Source organism: Tasmannia lanceolata, unplaced genomic scaffold (genome assembly GCF_043159265.1).
Source record: "Tasmannia lanceolata isolate RefF3 unplaced genomic scaffold, GAP_Taslan_0.1 ptg000013l, whole genome shotgun sequence".
Lineage (NCBI taxonomy): Eukaryota > Viridiplantae > Streptophyta > Magnoliopsida > Canellales > Winteraceae > Tasmannia > Tasmannia lanceolata.
Window position 1 is genome coordinate 37,130,535 of NW_027518690.1, and position 19,639 is coordinate 37,150,173.

Below are 19,639 nucleotides of genomic sequence, written 5' to 3' on the forward strand. Positions count from 1 at the left end.
ATGTTGCCTTCAAAGTCGCCTCAAATACAATGTCATCTCTGATACAATGTTGCCTCAGAAACAACAATTCCTCGAATACAATTTAGCCTCGGATACAATGTTGCCTTTGATATAATGTTGCCTCGAATACCACGATGTCTTTCCGTATAATGTCGCCTCAGATACAATGTCGCCTCAGATATAACGTTGTCTCAATAATATGATGCCTTTAATATCGCCTCAAATACAATATGGCCTCGAATACAATGTCGCCTCGAATACAAAGTCTATTCAGATGTAATGTCTCCTCGAATATAATGTCGCCTCGCATATAGCAATTCCTCGGATACAATATAGCCTCGGATAAAATGTTGCCTCAAATACAATTATGCCTTTGGGTATAACGTCGCCTCGATGATATGTTGCCTTCAATGTCTCCTCGCATATAATAATTCCGGGGATACAATATAGCATCGGATATAATATTGCCTCTGATATAATATCGCCTTCCGATACCACGGTGCCTTCGGATACAATGTTCCCTCGGATACAATGTCGCCTCGATAATATGTTGCCTTCAATGTCGCCTCAATTACAATTTCTCGAGTACAATGTCGCCTAGGATATAACAATTCCTCGGATAAAATATAACCTCGGATACGATGTTGCGTCGGATACAATGTCGCATTCAGATGCTACGTTGCTTTCGGATATAACGCCGCCTCGGATACAATGTCGCCTCGGATGTAACGTCGCTTCGATAATATGTTGCCTTCAATGTCGCCTCAGATACAATGTCGCCCCGGATATAACGTAGACTCGATAATATGTTGCTTTCAATGTCGCTTCGAGTACAATGTCGCGTCAGATACAATGTTGCCTTGGATACAATGTCGCTTCGAGTACAATGTTGTCTCGGATACAATGTTGCCTCCGATACGTTATCGCTTTGAGTACAATGTTGCCTCGGATACAATGTCGCCTCGGATACAATGTTGCCTCGGATACAATGACGCTTCGTGTACAATGTCGCCTCGGATACGATGTCGCTTCGGATATTACAAATCTTAGGATACGATATTACCCCGGATACAATGTTGCCTCGGGATACAATGTGGCCTTTGGATACCACGATGTCTTAAGATATAACGTCGCATCTGATACAATGTCGCCTCGTGTACAATATCGCCTCGGGTATAACGTCGCCTCGATAATATGTTTCCTTCAAAGTCGCCTCAAACACATTGTTGCCTCGAATACAATGTCGGCTGGGATGCAATGTCGCTTCAGATATAACAATTCCTCGGATACAATATAGCCTCGGATAAAATGTTGCCTTAGATACATTGTCACCTTCGGATACCACGATGCCTTCGGATACAATGTTGCCTCCGATATAACGTCACCCTGATAATATGTTGCCTTCTTTGTTGCCTCAAATTTAATGTTGCCTCGAGTACAATGTCGTCTCGGATACATTGTTGCCTCGAATACAACAATTCGTCGGATACAATACAACCTCGGATACATTGATGCCTCGGGTACAATGTCGCGTTGGATACAATGTCGCTTCGAGTACAATGTTGCCTCAGATACTATGTTGCCTCCGATACAATGTCGCTTCGAGTACAATATCGCCTCGGATATAACGTTGCGTCCGATACAATGTCGCTTCGAGTACAATGTTGCCTCGGATACAATGTCGCCTCGGATATAACTTTGCCTCGATAACATATTGCCTTCAATGTCGCCTCGGATACAATGTCGCTTCTGATATTACAAATCTTCGGATACAATATAACCATGGATACAATGTTGCCTCGGATACAATGTAGCCTTTGGATACCATGATGGCTTAAGATATAAAGTCGCCTCGGTTTCAAAATCGCCTCGAGTATATCGTCGAGTCGGTAATATGTTGCCTTAAATGTGGCCTCAAATACAAAGTCGCCTCTGGATATAACGTCGCCTCGGATACAATTCTGCCCAAGGATGTAAAGTCCCCTCGATAATATGTCTCCTTCAATATTGCCTCAAATACAATGTTGCCTTGAATACAATGTCGGCTCGGATACAATGTGGCCTCAGATATAACAATTCCTCCGATACAATATAACCTCGGTTACAATGTTGCGATACATTGTGGCCTTTGGATACTGTGATGCCTTCAGATACAACATTACCTCGATAATATGTTGCCTTCAATGTTGCCTCAAATACATTGTCGCCTCGAACACAATGTCGTCTCGTATACAATGTCGCCTCGGATATAACGTTGCCTCGCTAAAATGTTGCCTTCAATGTCTCCTTATATACAATGTCACCTCAGATACAATGTTGCCTCGAATACAATGTCGCCTTCGGATGCCACGATGTCTTCGGATATAACGTCGCCTCGATCATATGTTCCCTTTGTTGTCCCCTCAAATAAAATGTCACCTTGGATACAATGTGGCCTCGGCGACAACAATGCTTTGGATACAATGTTGCCTCGGATATAATGTCGCCTCGGATACAATGTCGCGTTCGAGTACCACTATGCCTTAGGATATAACGTCGCTTCGGATACAATGTTGCCTCGTATACAATTATGCCTTCAGATATAACGTTGTCTCGATAATATGTTGACTTAAATGTTGTCTGAAATACAATGGCGCCTAGAATACAATGTCACCTCGGATATCATGTCGCCTCGGATATGACAATTCCTCGGATAGAATATAGCCTCGGATACTATGTTGCCTCGGATAGAATGTTGTCTTTGAATACCATCATCCCTTCGGATATAACGTCGCCTCAGATAAATGTCGCCTTGGATATAAAGTTGCCTCGCTAAAATGTTGCTTTCAATGTCGCCTTATATACAATGTCACCTCAGATACAATGTCGCATCCGAAACTATCGCCTCGGATATACCAATTCGTTGGATACAATGTTCCCTCGGATACAATGTCGCCTTCGGATATAACGTTGCCTCAGATACAATGTCGCCTTGGATATAACGTCGCCTCGATAATATGTTCCCTTCAATGTCGCCTCAAATATAATGTCGCCTCGGAAATAATAATTCATCGGATAAAATATATCGTCGGATACAATGTCGCCTTCGGATATAACGTCGCCTCGAATAAAATGTCGCCTCGGGTTAAATCTCGCCTCGGATATAACGTCGCCTCGATAATATGTTGCCTTCAAAGTCTCCTCAAATACAATGTCGCCTCGGATACAATGTCATCTCGGATACAATGTCGCTTCAGAGATAACAATTCCTCGAATACTATATAGCCTTGGATACATTGTCGCCTTCGAATAACACGATCCCTTCGGATATAATGTAGCCTTGGATACAATGTCGTTGCGGATTTAACGTTGTCTCGATAATATTTTGCCTTCAATGTTGCCTCTGATACAATGTTGCCTCAATGTTACCTCGGATACAATGTCGCATCGGATACAATGTCGGGGGGAAGTCGTCTCGGATACAATGTCGCCTCGGATATAACAATTCGTCCGATACGATATATCCTCGGATTCAATGTTGCCTCGGATACAACATCCCTTTGGATACCTCGATGCCTTCGGATATAACATCGCCTCGGATACAATGTCGCCTCAGATATAACGTCACCTCGATAATATGTTGCCTTTAATGTCGCCTCAAATACAATGTCGCCTCGGATACAATGTCTCCTCGGATACAATGTCTACTCGGATATTACAATTCCTCGGATACAATATAGCCTAGTGTCACGTGGGCATTTCGTCCAGCGCTGTTCGCATGGCCTATGGCCCGTGACTTGGTCTATGAATGTAATATGTAAGAGTCATGCCTATGTACATGTTGTAGTGAGGACGTAGTTGCTATTAAAATCCGAACGTGCCTCGTCTTGTTGCATCTTGGGAAGTTGTCATTTATAGCACCTTTGGTCGCCACTCGCCGCTAAGTGGGTTGGTTGGTAAGGCTCTTTACTCTGAGATCTTGGTTGGCCATCGAGTGGTGCATTGCTAGTGCATATCCTAGCAGGGATTCCATTATAGTCAACGGGTGATCGGGGACCCTTAGGAGTTGTAGACCTTTTTGGCATAATCCTATTGTAACTTGTTCTAGAATCATCAATAAAGCTTAACATTTGCCTACTCGCATGCCATATTGCTTTGTGTGTGTTTGGAAACTTAACACTCCATTTTTTGTTTCTTTTGTTGGTTTGATTCTCATAACTTTGCTAGGCTCACTCTCTTGTCGTGGGGCAACTCACATGTCGCACGGACCTCAATCCCAAACCAAAGGTCCGTGACAGTTGGTATCAAAGCCGAAGTTCCTACCTACATTCAGAAATGGTGGAAGAATGCTACCCAAATACTCATTGTTGAGTCTAGTCAGGTCCGTGATGGTCAAGAACCAGTCAATGAACCAATATCGGCGCGAAGTACAAGAGAACGGATTGCTGGTGTTGAGGAAAGGGTGACACCAGTAGAGCAACAATAGTTTAATCTTGTCTGTTGACAGAAGGCCTTGGTGTGGAGACCAAGGGCATGATAGAAGAATTACAAGAGCGAGTCCATGCTCTTGCTGAGCTATTCAATCAGGCCACGATGGAGGATCTTCGAAAGCAAGTTGAGACCCTCACTGGCCAGGTGAATTTACTCATGAGGACCATCGGTAATGGCATAGGTGGTCACGGTGATGGACAGGGTTGCCGGGTGCGAGTGCCTGAACCACGATGCTACACCGGTACCCGTGATGCTAAGGAGTTACAAAACTTCTTGTTCGATATGTAATAATTTTTCCGTGCAGCACATCTTGATGAGGAGGCCAAAGTCACTACGGCCAGCATGTACCTCAGTGCTGATGCCAAATTGTGGTGGCGAACCCCTTATGAAGAGATTGAAGCGGGACGATGTATTATTGATAGTTGGGAAGACATGAAGCGAGAACTTAAGGCACAATTCAAGCCTGAGAATGTGGAGTTCATTGCCCGAAAGAACCTACAGCGCCTTCAACAAACCGGGTCGATTCGGGAATATGTGAAGAAATTTTCGACTCTCATGCTCAATATAAAGAGCATGCCAGAGGAAGACAAGCTATTCCAATTTATGGAGGGACTAAAGCCTTGGTTCCAGACAGAGCTCCGAAGAAGAGGAGTTCAGAACCTTATCACGGCATTGACCGAAGCAGAAAAGTTATTTGATCATGTGGGGGATGACGCAACAAATAGGAAGAAAGACCTCAATAAAAAGCCATCCAGCAGCTTCAACAGCCCTCCCAGCAACATGAATACCTCTAACCTGTCTTTTAGTAGCACAAAAGGACGAATCTAGGGTCCAGGGGGCGATAGGAGAACCTATCCCAGAGAAGGGTCCAGACAATACAATGAGGCACCAAGTTCTGCATCACAGGAGTCATGCTTCATTTGCACAGGTCCACATTATACTCGGTTTTGCCCAAAAAAGGGGACTGTCAATGCTTTGCTAGCTTCAACTTCCTCATCCCACAATTAGAGCGAAAAGGAAGAACAGGAGGAGGAACCAAAGATGACAACTCTAAGCCTGTGCACTGCTATCAAGGGACAAGGTGCTAAGAAAATTCTTTCTAAAGGAGTCCCATCCAAAGGCTTGATGTAAATTGAAGATGCATCAATAGAAAGATGACTCGGGCTATGATCGATACAGGTGCTACACACAACTTTGTCTCAGAACAAGAGGCAAAACGTTTGGCGTTGAAGCTCGAAAAAGATGACTGGAAAATGAAGGCAGTAAACTCAGAGGCCCGGCACAGTACGAGGAAAGCAAGGAGTGTACCAATCAAGATTGGGGCATGGTCTGGAACAACCAATCTCATGGCAGTACCCTTAGATGATTTTCATGTCATCTTGGGGATAGAATTCTTGAACCAGGCCAAAGTAGTTCCAATGCCCTACTTAAACTCCTTATGTATGTTTGGAGAAAAAGCACCTTGTGTGATTCCTGCCACTAGACAGGTGAAGAAAGACGTCGAACACTTAACGACTCTTCAGCTGAAGAAGGGTTTAAAGAAAGGGGAACCCACCTTCGTGGCAACCTTAAAGATGGGAGAGGCACTGGTGGGGGAGATCCTCATTCTCCCGAGCATCAAAGATGTTATAGAAGAATTTAAAGATATCATGCCTGAGAAGCTACCCAAGAAGCTGCCGCCAAGGAGGGCAGTGGACTATAAAATCGAGCTAGAGTCTGGCAGCATACCCCCAGCCTGTGCCCCCTACAGAATGGCCCTCCAGAGCTACCAGAGCTTAGAAGGCAACTCAATGAGCTACTAGAAGCAGGATTTCTTAGGCCTTCAAAGGCCCCCTTTGGTGCCCCAGTTCTATTCCAAAAGAAGCATGATGGGAGTCTACGATTGTGTATTGACTACAGGGCCCTTAACAAGCTGACTGTGAAGAATAAGTATCCTATCCCTCTAATTGCTGACTTGTTTGACCAACTAGGAGGAGCCAGATACTTCTGCAAGTTGGATTTGCGATCCGGCTATTACCAGGTGCAAATTGCAGGAGTTGAGGCCAAGACAACCTGTGTAACAAGATATGGTGTCTTTGAATTCTTGGTGATGCCATTTGGCCTTACTAATGCCCCTGCAACCTTTTGTACTTTGATAAATGGGTTGTTTCATGAGTTTCTAGACAAGTTTGTAGTGGTGTACCTCGATGACATTGTAGTATATAGCAACACTCTCGAAGAACACGACGATCATTTAAAGGTCCTTGGGGTACTCAGAAATAACCAACTCTATGTGAAGCTAGAGAAGTGCTCATTTGCTCAGGAACGTATTATGTTCTTGGGTCACGAAGTGGGTGGAGGAGAAATTCGCATGGACAATGAGAAGGTCCGTGCCATCCAAGAGTGGCAAATTCCAACCAAGGTGGGAGAACTCCGGTCATTCCTCGGGTTTGTTAACTACTATCGGCGGTTCATATGAGGATACTCAAATCGAGCGGCTCCTTTGCCAGACTTCTTGAAGAAAGATCGCTCGTGGTTATGGTCCGAAAAATGTAATACTGCCTTCTAGAATCTCAAGGATGTTGTTATGGTGGAGCCAGTGCTACAGCTGCCAAACCATTCGCTGCCATTTGAAGTTCAGACTGATGCCTCAGACTATGCTATTAGCGTTGTGCTCATGCAAGAAGGGCACTCGATTGCTTATGAGAGCCGCAAACTCAATGACACTAAACGAAAGTACACTGTGCAAGAAAAGGAGATGACCGCAATAGTACACTGCTTGCGAGTTTGGAGACATTACCTTCTTGGCTCCAAGTTTGTTGTCAAGACCGATAATGTAGCCACAAGCTATTTTCAAACCCAAAGAAAGTTGTCACCAAAACAAGCTCAATGGCAAAATTTTCTTGCAGAATTTGACGTGGTTCTAGAATCTAAGCCGGGCCGATCAAACCAAGTAGCCGACACACTCAGTCGAAAGGCTGAGTTGGCCACCTTGAAATTAGATGAACATGCCTCCATGTGTCAAATAGAGCAACCTACAAGACCGTATTCGTGAAGGGCTTGAGAAAGATCCCTTCGCCCAAACTATCATGTAGCTTGTGAGGGGGGGGGGAATCACGACGTTTTTGGACCCAAAACGGTCTCCTACTGACCAAGCGGAGTCGAATATACATCTCGCGATCAGGTGACCTAAGGAAGGAACTTTTGAGAGAGTGCCATGATACTCTGTGGGAGGGCACCCTGGGATTCATCGCACTCTCGCCCTAGTAGAATGTAGTTACTACTGGCCCAGAATGAGGGATTATGTGGAAGAGTATGTTCAGACGTGTCTCACTTGCCAGCAAGATAAGGTGGAAAGGGACAAGCCCTTGGGACTCTTAGACTCGTTGTCAGTGCCGGAGGGACCTTGGGAGAGTATCTCCCTTGACTTTATTGTGAGCTTACCCAAAGTTGGGGAGTTTGGCTCTATCATAGTGGTTGTGGACAGGTTTTCAAAGTATGCAACCCTCATACCAGCGCCATTATATTGCAGTGCAGAGGAGGCAACTAGACTATTCTTCCGCCATGTTGTGAAGTATTGGGGCGTTCCCCAAAATATTGTCAGTGATAGGGACCCAAGATTCACAGACCGCCTGTGGACCGAAGTGTTTAAGTTGTTGGGCACAAAGTTAAACTTCTCCTCGAGCCTACACCCCCAAGCCGACGGACAGACAGAAAGGGTCAATGCCCTACTTGAAGCATACTTGAGGCCCTTTGTTAGCACCAACCAACGAAATTTGGTTCACTTGCTCAACGTAGTGCAATTTTGCTACAACTTACAAAAGAGCTTTGCATCTAATCAAAGCCCCTTCGAGCTAGCGACTGGCCGGCAACCTTCCAGCCCCCATTCCATCGCTGCTGGTTATATCGGCAATGGCCCCTCTGCTTATCATATGACAAAAGAGTGGCACACAAATGTAGACATCGCCAGAGCGTATTTGGAGAAAGCGTCAAGGAGGATGAAGAAGTGGGCGGATCAGGATGGAAGACCAGATGACTTCAAAGTTGGTGACTTGGTGTTAGTCAAATTGAACTCGAGCCAGCTCAAGTTCACCCGCAAAGTGCATAAAGGCTTGGTTTGAAAGTATGAAGGACCCCTTCCCATCCTTGAGCATGTTGGTAAAGTCTCATTCCGGGTCCAAGTCCCTTCATGGCTCAGAATCCATCCTGTCTTTCATGCAAGTTGTTTGAAGCCCTATCGAGCTGATAAGGAAGACAACACCAGAAACAAATCAGTTCGAGAGGAACCGCACGCAACTTCCTTCACACCTGAAGTTGAGGGTATCATGGCTGAATGCACCATGCCGCGAGGAACTTCTCGAAGGCCGACACTAGAATACCTCGTCAAGTGGAAAGGCCTACCAGACTCAGAAGCCAGCTGAGAACCAAGGGAAAAGCTCCACCTCACTGAAGATGAAATACGTACCTACATGGACACAATGTCGATGAGGGCGTCGACATAATTGGGTGGGGGAGTGTCACGTGGCCATTTCGTCCAGCGCTGTTCGCATGGCCTATGGCCCGTGAGTTGGTCTATCAATGTAATACGTAAGAGTCATGCCTACGTACATGTTGTACTGAGGACGTAGTTGGTATTAAAATTCAAACGTACCTCGTCTCGTTGCATCTTGGGAAGTTGTCATTTATTGCACCTTTGGTCGCCACTCGCCGCTAAGTGGGTTGGTTGATAAAGCTCTTTACCCTGAGATCTTGGTTGGCCATTGAGTGGTGCATTGCTAGTGCATATCCTAGCAGGGATTCCATTCTAGTCAACAGGTGATCGGGGACCCTTAGGAGTTGTAGACCTTTTTGGCATAATCCTATTGTAACTTGTTCTAGAATCATCAATAAAGCTTAACATTTGCCTACTCGCATGCCCTATTGCTTTGTGTGTGTTTGGAAACTTAGCACTCCATTTTTGTTTGTTTTGTAGGTTTGATTCTCATAACTTTCCTAGGCTCACTTGCTTGTCGTGAGGCAACGCAAGTGCTGCACGGACCTCAATCCCAAACCAAAGGTCCGTGACACTAGGATACAATGTTGCCTCGGATACAATGTCTCCTTCGGATACCACGATGCCTTCGGATATTACGTCGGCTCGGGTACAATATCGCCTCGGATATAACGTCGCCTCGATAATATGTTGCCTTCAGTGTCGCCTTAAATACAATTTCGCCTCGGATACAATGTCGCCTCGAACACAATATATCTCGGATACAATATAGCCTCGGATACCACAATGCCTTCTGATATAATGTCGCCTTGGATAATATGTCACCTTGGATACAATTATGCCAACGGATGTAACGTTGCTTTTATAATATGTTGCCTTCAATGTCGCCTTAAGTACAATGTGGCGTCAAATACAACGTTGCCTCGGATATTGTGTCGCGTCGGATACAATGGCGCCTTGGATATACTATTTCTTTGGATGCAATATAGCCTCGGATACAATGTCGCCTTCGGATGCCATGATGCCTTCGGATATAACGTCGCCTCGGATACAATGTCGCCTCGATAATATGTTGCCTTCAATGTCGCCTCGGATACAATGTCGCTTCGAATATAACAATTCCTTGGATACAATATAGCCTCGGATACAATGTTGCCTCGTGTCAGGGGGAAACGGTTCGGGGACGTTGTCGGTATTACAATCGAACGCACCTCGTCTCGTTGCGTTCTCAAAAGTATTTGCTAGCAGCACTTTTTGAGGGCACTCCTAGCTAAGCTGTTTGGTTGGCTAAACTCCTTAAGAGGAGTTCGGCCCGTGACATGCTGACTCCTCCGGTTAGGCCCGGCAGGCATGGGCTCTACCTTAGTGGTTTGCTTATGGGTTGCATGAGGATTTGCTTGTGCGCATGTGAGGCACACAGCAGGAAATCGTACAACTATTCGTGGGCGTACCCTAAGGGAGCTTTGGGTGCGGACTGCGAGTTATCCTTAGAGATGCTCCAGTTTCTTTGATCGAGGATGGGGGCCAAAGGCAGTGTATGTTGGGTTGGGTTCCCACATGCATTGCGCGTACGAACCAGTTCAAGGGGCTAGCTATACCATTTGCCTTCTGCTCCGTGGTACGTCTTGTGGGTATTCCAATCTCTAGGTCTTCCATGAGTTTGTGCGGGGGCGACCTCGGATTCTCTCACTAGATGGATACTCCTTCCGGATCAGTCCTTGAGGCATCTTGCTCCTGGGATGACCAAGCCCCACTGCTTGGCGGATTAGTGTGTGGCATCCTCTGGTCTCGTACTCTCAATGGACTTTGCGTTGGTCTCCAAGGCTTGATGTTTGATGTACTCGTGACGCTGACTGATCACGAGAGTTGTCTCAGAGTTGCTCTCGGCATATCTAAATGCAGTAGCCTGATGAAAGGTTTGGTGGCCGTGAACAAAGTATCTAGAGCTGCATTACAAGTTCTTAGCCAAGTAGCCTGTTGAACAGCTTGGTGATTGTATGCACATGCGAAGCATAAAGAGGTGTTGGTCATGCAGGGCCTTCAGAGCCTTGTGCGTTTGAAGGCTTGCCCCAGCATACACATGTTGAGGCTCCACCCGAGCAATTCCCCTTCTAAAACTGTAAGCCCGTGACACGGATACAATGTCGCCTTCGGATACCACAATGCCTTCGGATATAACGTCGCCTGGGATAGAATGTCGCCTCAGATATACCGTCACCGCGATAATATATTACCTTCAATGTCGCCTCAAATACAATGATATGGAGAGAAAGGAATAGCCGGCTGCACGGGAAGCACCCTTGCCATAAGACGAGTACCCTCCACAGTTGCCTCAGTATCATTCATTCTAGGCTTGCTCATCTTCACCTGGACGATGTTATTAGCCGGAAAAATGTTGCAACTGCAGCAAATTTTGGTCTTCCTTGTATCCAAGTGAAAACCGACGCTGTCTTCTGCTCCTGGATCAGGCCGGATCATGAATTTTACAAGATTAATACTGATGCTGCTGTACACAATGGGATGGGTGGAATAGGGGGCTTAATTCGGAACTCGATGGGGGAGGTCCAAGTCATGTTCTCTCTTCGGTCGGGCTGTGAGGAGATCCATCTTCTGGAAATGAAAGCCATCCTCCATGGGATCATCCTCGCGCGCACGGAAGGGTATGAATCAATCTGGATTGAATCCGATTCTTTGGTTGCAGTAAATGTGATCTTAGAAAAGTGGGAGTGTCCCTGGAAAGCCATTCCAATTGTTGAAGAAATTCGTGACGCCCTCAGAAACACTCAGAACTGGAAATTGTCTCATATTTGGAGAGAAGCGAACGGGGCCGCAGACTTCCTGTCTAAGCCCGACTGTTGTTGCAAAGGAGCTGTCCTCCTCCCTTCTACTATCCCCCCAACTCTTAGGGATATCCTGGATCTTGATGCAGCCGGCCACCTTTACCCTCGTGTGTAGGGTTATCGATGTGACCTTCAGATCCGCAGCGGTGATCAATGCTGTGGTTAGTTGTTGGTGTTGGGGGGCTATATGTACCCCCAACTGTGGGATTCTTCTACACTGCTCTTTGATTCTCCTTTTGGCTCTATGCCTTTGCTGCCCATCTGGGCCCCCCTTGTAATTCTTGCTTATTGGTTTTAATATATCCGGTCGGGGTCTGCCTAACCCCAGCTTACCAATCAAAAAAAAAAAATACAATGTTGCCTCGGATACGATGTCTCCTCAGATATAATATAGCGTCGGATACAATGTTGCCTCGGATACAATGTCGCCTTCGGATACCACGATGCCTTCGGATACAATGTCGCCTCGGATATAACGTCGCGTCGATAATATGTTCCCTTCAATGTCGCCTCAAATACAATGTCGCTTCAGATATAATAATTCCTCGGATACTATATTGCCTCGGATACAATGTTGGTTCGAATATAATGTCGCCTTCGGATACCACAATGCCTTGGATATAACGTCGCCTTCGATACAATGTCGCCTCGGGTACAATATCGCCTCGGATATAACGTCGCCTTGATAATTGGTTGCCTTCAATGTCGCCTCAAATACAAAGTCGCCACGGATACAATGTCGCCTCGGATATAACAATTCCTCTGATACAATATATCCTCGGATACAATGTTGCCTTCGGATACCACGATGCCTTCGGATATAACGTCATCTCGGATAATGTCGCCTCGGATACAATTATGCCAACGGATGTCCCCTCGATAATATGTTGCCTTCAATGTCACCTCGAATACAATGTTGCCTCGAATACAATGTCACCTCGAATACAATGTCTCCTCGAATTCAAAATTCCTAGATACAATATAGCCTCAGATACAATTTTGTCTCGGGATACATTGTCGCCTTCGGATACCACGATGCCTTAAACGTCGCTTCACATACAATGTCGCCTCGGATATAACGTCGCCTTGATAATATGTTCCCTTAAATGTCCTTGGATACAATGTCGCCTTCGGATACCACGATGCTTTAGGATATAACATCGCCTCGGATACAATGTTGCCTCGTATACAATTATGCCTTCAGATATAAAGTTGTCTCGATAATATTTTGCCATAAATGTCGCCTCAAATACAATGCTGCCTCGAATATAATGTCGCCTCGGATACAATGTAGCATCGGAGATAACCATTCCTCGGAGACAATATAGCCTCCGATAATATGTTGCCCCGATAGAATGTCGCCTTCAGATAACACGATGCCTCGAATATATTGTCTCGATAATATGTTGCCCCGATATAATGTTGCCTCGGATACAATGTCAACTCGGATATAATGTTGCCTCGATATTATGTTGTCTTTAATGTCGTCCAAATACAATGTCACCTCGGATACAATGTCGATTCGGATGCAATATCGCCTCGGATATAGAAGTTCCTCGAATACAATGTTGCCTCTGATACAATGTCACATTCGGATGCCACGATGCCGCCTGACGTCGCCTCGGATGCAATATCGCCTCGGATATAATGTCGCCTCAATAATATTATTTCTTCAATGTCGTCCAAATACAATGTCACCTCGGTACAATATCAATTCGGATACAATATCACCTCGGATATAGCAATTTCTCTGATACAATGTCGCCTCGGATTCAATGTCGCATTCGGTTTATTCAACGTCACCTCAAATACAATGTCGCCTCGGATATTAAAATTCATCGGATATAATCTAACCCCGAGTACAATTTTGCCTCGGATACATTGTCTCCTTCAAATAACACAATGCCTTGGATATAACATCGCCTCGATAATTTGTTGCGTTCAATGTCGCCTCAAATACAAAGTCGCCTAGGATACAATGTCGCGTCGGATATAACAATTCCTTTGATACAATATAGCCTCGGATACAATGTCGCCTTCGTATACCACGATGCCTTCGGATATAACATCACCTCGGATAATGTCTCATCGGATACAATTATGCCAACGGATGTAATGTCCCCTCGATAATATGTTGCCTTTAATGTAGCCTCAAATATAATGTTGCCTCGAATACAATGTCGTCTCGGATACACTGTCGCCTCGAGTTCAACAATTCCTCGGATACAATATAGCCACGGATAAAATGTTGCCTTGGATACATTGTCGTCTTCGGATACTACGATGCCTTAGGATATAACGTCGCTTCAGATACAATGTCGCCTCGGATATACGTCGCCTTGATAATATGTTCCCTTCAATGTCGCCTCGGATACAATGTCGCCTTCGGATATCACGATGCCTTAGGATATAACATCGCCACGGATACAATGTTGCCTCGTATACAATTATGCCTTCAAATATAACGTTGTCTCCATAATTTTTGTCTTAAATGTGGCCTCAAATACAATGTTGCCTCGTTAGAATGTCGCCTTCGGATAGCACGATGCCTTCGGATAGCACGATGCCTTCGGATATAACGTCGCCTCGATAATATGCTGTCTTCAATGTCGTCCAAATATAATGTCACCTAGGATACAATGTCGATTCGGATACAATATTGCCTCGGTTATAGCAATTCCTCGGATATAATGTCGCATTCGAATGTCACGATGCCTTCGGATATAACGTCGCCTTGGATGCAATGTTGCCTCTGATACGATGTCGCCTCGGATATGACATCGCCTCAATAATAAACAGCATTCAATGTCGCCTCGGATACAATGTCGCCTCGGATATAACGTCGCCTCGATATTATGTTCCCTTCAATGTTTCCTCAAATACAATGTTGCCTCGAATATAACAATTCCTTGGATACAATATAGCCTCGGATTATTCAATGTCGCCTTCGGAATTAACGTCGCCTCGTATACAATGTCGCCTCGAGTATAATGTCGCCTCGATAATATGTAGGCTTCAATGTCGCCTAAAATTCAATGTCGCCTAGGATACAATGTCACATTGGATACAATGTGGCCTCAGATATATCAATTCTTCGGATACTATATAGCCTCGGCTACAATGTGGCCTCGGATCCAAGTTGCCTTCGGATAATGCGATACCTTCGGATAGAATGTCGCATTGGATACAATGTCGCCTCGGATACAATGTCACCTCGGATATAACAATTCCTCGGATACAATATAGCGTCGGATACAATGTTGCCTTCGGATACCTCCATGCCTTCGGATATTACATCGCCTTAGTTTCAATTATGCCTTCGGATATAACGTCGCCTTGATAATATGTTACCTTCATTGTCACCTCAAATACAATGTTGTCTCGAATACAATGTCTCTTTGGATACAATGTTGCCTTCGGATACTACGATAGCTTCGGATATAACGTCACCTCGGATAATATGTCGCCTCGGGTACAATTATGCCTTCGAATATAACGTGGCCTAGATAATAGGTTGCCTTCAATGTCGCGTCAAATAAAATGTTGCCTCGAATATAATGTCGCCTCGGATATAACAATTTCTCGGATGCAATATAGCCTCGGATACAATGTTGCCTCAGATACAATCTAGCGTCGAATACAATGTCGCCTCTGATAAAATGTCGCCTCGGATATAACGTCGCCTCGACAATATGTTGCCTTCAATGTCGCCTCGGATACCGCGATGCCTTTGGATATGACTTCGCCTCGGATACAATGTCGCCTTGGATACAATGTCTCCTTGGATACAATGTCTCCTTGGATATAACAATTCTACTTGTAGAATATAGCTTTGGATAGAATGCTGCCTCGGATACCACGATGCCTTCGGATACAATGTCGCCTCAGATATAATGTAGCCTCGGATACAATTAGCCTCGAATACGATGTCGCCTCTGGTAAAATGTCGCCTCGGATATAACGTCGGCTCAATAATATGTTGCCTTCAATGTCGCCTCAAATAAAATGTTACCTCGGTAACAAAGTCGGCGGCTCGGATACAATGTCGCATTGGATACAACAATTCCTCTGATAAAGTATAACCTCGGATAGAATGTCGCCTTCGCATACCATGATGCCTTCGGATATAAGGTCACATCGGATACCTTCAATGTCGCCTCAAATACAATGTTGCCTTGAATACAATGTTTCATTGGATACAACAATTCCTCGAATACAATATAGCCTCGAATACAATATAGCCTCGAATACAACGTCGCTTTCGGATGACACAATTCCTTCGGATATAAGGTCGTCTCGGATACAATGTCGCCTCGGATATAACAATTCGTCGGATACAATATAGCCTCGGATACAATGTCGCTTCGGATACCGCGATGTCTTCGATTATAACGTCGCCTCGGATACAAAGTCGCCTCGGATGCAATGTCAACTCGGATATAACGTCGCCTCGATAAGATGTTGCCTTTAATGTGGCCTCGGAAACAATGTGGCCTCAGATATAACAATTCCTCGGGTACAATATTGCGTCGGATACGTCGTCGCCTTCGGATATATTGTCACCTCGGATACAATGTCGCCTCTGATATAACGTCGCCTCGATAATGAGTTGTCGTCAATGTCACCTCAAATACAATGTTGCCATGGATAACACGATGCTTTCGGATATATCATCGCCTCAGATACAATGTCACCTTCGATACAACGTCGCCTCAGATATAATGTGGCCTCAATAATATGTTGCCTTAAATGTTTCCTTAAATACAATGTGGCCTCGAATACATTGGCGCCTCGGATACAATGTCGCCTAGGATACAATGTCGCCTCGGATATAACAATTCCTTAGATACAATACAGCCTCGGATACAATGTTGCCTCGAATATAACGTCGCCTCGATAATATGTTACCTTTAATGTCGCCTCAAATACAATGTCGCCTCGGATACAATGTCACCTCGGATGCAATGTCGCTCAGATATAACAAGTTGTCAGATACAATATAGCCTCAGATACCATGCTGCCTCAGATACAATGTCGCCTTCGGATATAACATCGCCAAGGATACAATGTCGCCTCGGATATAACGTCGCCTCGATTATATGTTCCCTTCAATGTCGCCTCAAATACAATGTTGTCTCTGATACAATTCCTTGGATACAATATAGCCTCGGATACAATGTTACCTCGAATATAACGTCGTCTCGATAATATGTTACCTTTAATGTCGCCTCAAATACAATGTCACCTCGGATACAATGTCACCTCGGATGCAATGTCGCTCGGATATAACAATTCGCCAGATACAATATAGCCTCGATACCATGCCGCCTCAGATACAATGTCGCCTACTGATACCACGAAGCCTTCGAATATAACATCGCCAAGGATACAATGTCGCCTCAAATACAATGTTGCCTTTGATACAATGTCGCCTCGGATGCGATGTCGCCTCAGATATAACAATTCCTTGGATACAATATAGCCTCGGATATAATGTTGCCTCGGATACAATATCGCCTTCGAATACCACAATGCCTTTGGATATAATGTAGCCTCGGATACAATGCCGCCTTGGATATAACGTCACCTAGATAATATGTTGCCTTCAATGTCGCCTTAAATATAATGTAGCTTCGGATGCAATGTCGCCTCGGATATAACAATTCCTCGGGTACAATATAGCCTCAGATACAATGTTGCCTCTGATACCTTGTTGCCTTCGGATATATTGTTGCCTCGGATACAATGTCACCTCGGATATAACGTCGCCTTGATCATTTGTTGCCTTCAATGTCGCCTCAAATACAATGTCGCCTCGAATATAACAATTCCTCTGATACAATATAGTCTCTGATACAAGGTTGCCTCGGATACCTCGTCGCCTTCGGATACCACGATGCCTTTGGATATATTGTCGCCTCGGATACATTATCGCCTCGGATATAAGTTCGCCTCGATAATATGTTGCCTTCAGTGTCACCTCAAACACATTGTCGCCTCGAATACAATGTCGCCTAGGATATAACAATTCCTTGGATACAATATAGGCTCGGATACAATGTTGCCTTCGGATATCACGATGCCCTCAGTTATAAGGTCGCCTCGGATACAATGTCGCCTTAGATATAACGTCGGCTCGATAATATGTTTGCCTTCAATGTTGCCTCATATACAATGTCGCTTCAGATACAATGTCCCCTCGGATACAACAATTCCTCTGATACAATATAGCCTCGGATATAATGTTGCCTCGAATACAATGTCGCCTCGAATATAACAACTCCTCGGGGACAATATAGTCTCGAATACAAGGTTGCCTTGGATACCTGCTCGCCTTCGGATACCACGATGCCTTTGGATATATTGTCACCTCGGATACAATGTCGCCTCGGATATAACGTCGCCACGTATACAATGTCCCTAGGATATAACAATTCCTCGGATACAATATAGCCTCAGATACAATGTTGCCTCGAATACATTGTCGCCTTAGATATAACGTCGCCTCGATAATTTGTTTGCCTTCAATGTCGCCTCAAATACAATGTCGTTTCGGATATAATGTCGCCTCGGGTACAACAATTCCTCTGATACAATATAGCCTCGAATACAATGGTTCTTCGAATACAATGCCGCCTTCGGATAGCATGGCCTTCGGATATAAGGTCGCCTCGGATACCTTCAATGTCGCCTCAAATACAATTTTGCCTCGAATACAATGTCGCCTCGGATAAAACAATTCCTCGGATACAATATTGCCTCGGATAGAATGTTGCCTCGGATACAATGTTGCCTTCTGATACCACGATGCCTTCGGATATAAAGTCGTGTTGGATACAATGTTGCCTCGGATATAATGTCGCCTTGATAATATGTTACCTTCAATGTCGCCTCAAATACAATGTCGCCTCGGATATAACAATTCGTCGGATACAATATAGCCTCGGATTCAATGTTGCCTCGGATACAATGTCGCCTTCGGATATAACATCGCCTCGGATACAATGTCGCCTCGGATTCAGCAATGATATTTATTTAGACTTGATTTGGGTTCCACATGACCAGATTCTTCGCTTGACCGTGTGATTGTAATTAGCATACCTATTCCAAGTTCCAACCTTAGTTAATCTGGTTAACATAGGGGTCAAGCATATTTGGTAAGCTTTCATTTCCAGGAGGCAAAGGAGAGGGATATTTTCTTTACATATAAGGTGCTTAATTTCATCCCTCCTTGACTTGGTGCAGAGCCCTCTAACATTCCATGCTGCGATTGGGATCATTTTGAGGATAGGAAGAATGTTAATGGGCTGTAACAACTGGTTTTCCAGGTCCAATGGCAATTTGGCTCTCCTGAGGACTTGTGAAGGACTCCTTGCTTCTTATCAATAGGGTATGCTGATTTGCTTTGGTATGGGTATTGATGCCAGGGGACCAGTTTGTTTTGAGGTTCGCAAACGGCTCCCTTTTTTCTGTTTCAATTCCTTCACCAGCATCTTCTTCAGAGAGAATCTAGTCTGTTGAATCTGGGTTTACAGAGGGCTCTCTTTGTTCAGGTTCATCTCTATCATCAACAGATTCAACTTCTTCATCTTGGTGAGGCTGGTCTGAGGAATCTGGGTTTTCCTTATCCAGGATTTCAAAAGGATTGTAAGTGGTAATAGCTTTTGGATTTCCTGTGTCTTTAATGTTAGAACAGGATGGCACTAAAGGTACTGAGGGAACTGAGGATGGGGCTGGTTCATTGATGGAGCTAATTGGATTAGGAGGCTTAGGAGTTTGATCAGAGGCGGGGGGGGGGGGGGGGGGGGGGGGAAGGACTAGCCTCCGTTCTTTTTTGGGAATGGTCTCTTTTTTCTGA

The 19,639-nt window shown here is 44.8% G+C and overlaps 1 protein-coding gene across 1 annotated transcript; it reads left to right on the top strand.

The window, feature by feature from the left end:
• The first annotated feature begins 11,197 nt into the window (after positions 1–11,197).
• Positions 11,198–11,896, top strand: LOC143891207 (uncharacterized). Its single transcript, XM_077395837.1, has one exon. The coding sequence runs from the start codon at positions 11,198–11,200 to the stop codon at positions 11,894–11,896; it is 699 nt and encodes a 232-aa protein (XP_077251952.1).
• The last annotated feature ends 7,743 nt before the right edge of the window (positions 11,897–19,639 follow it).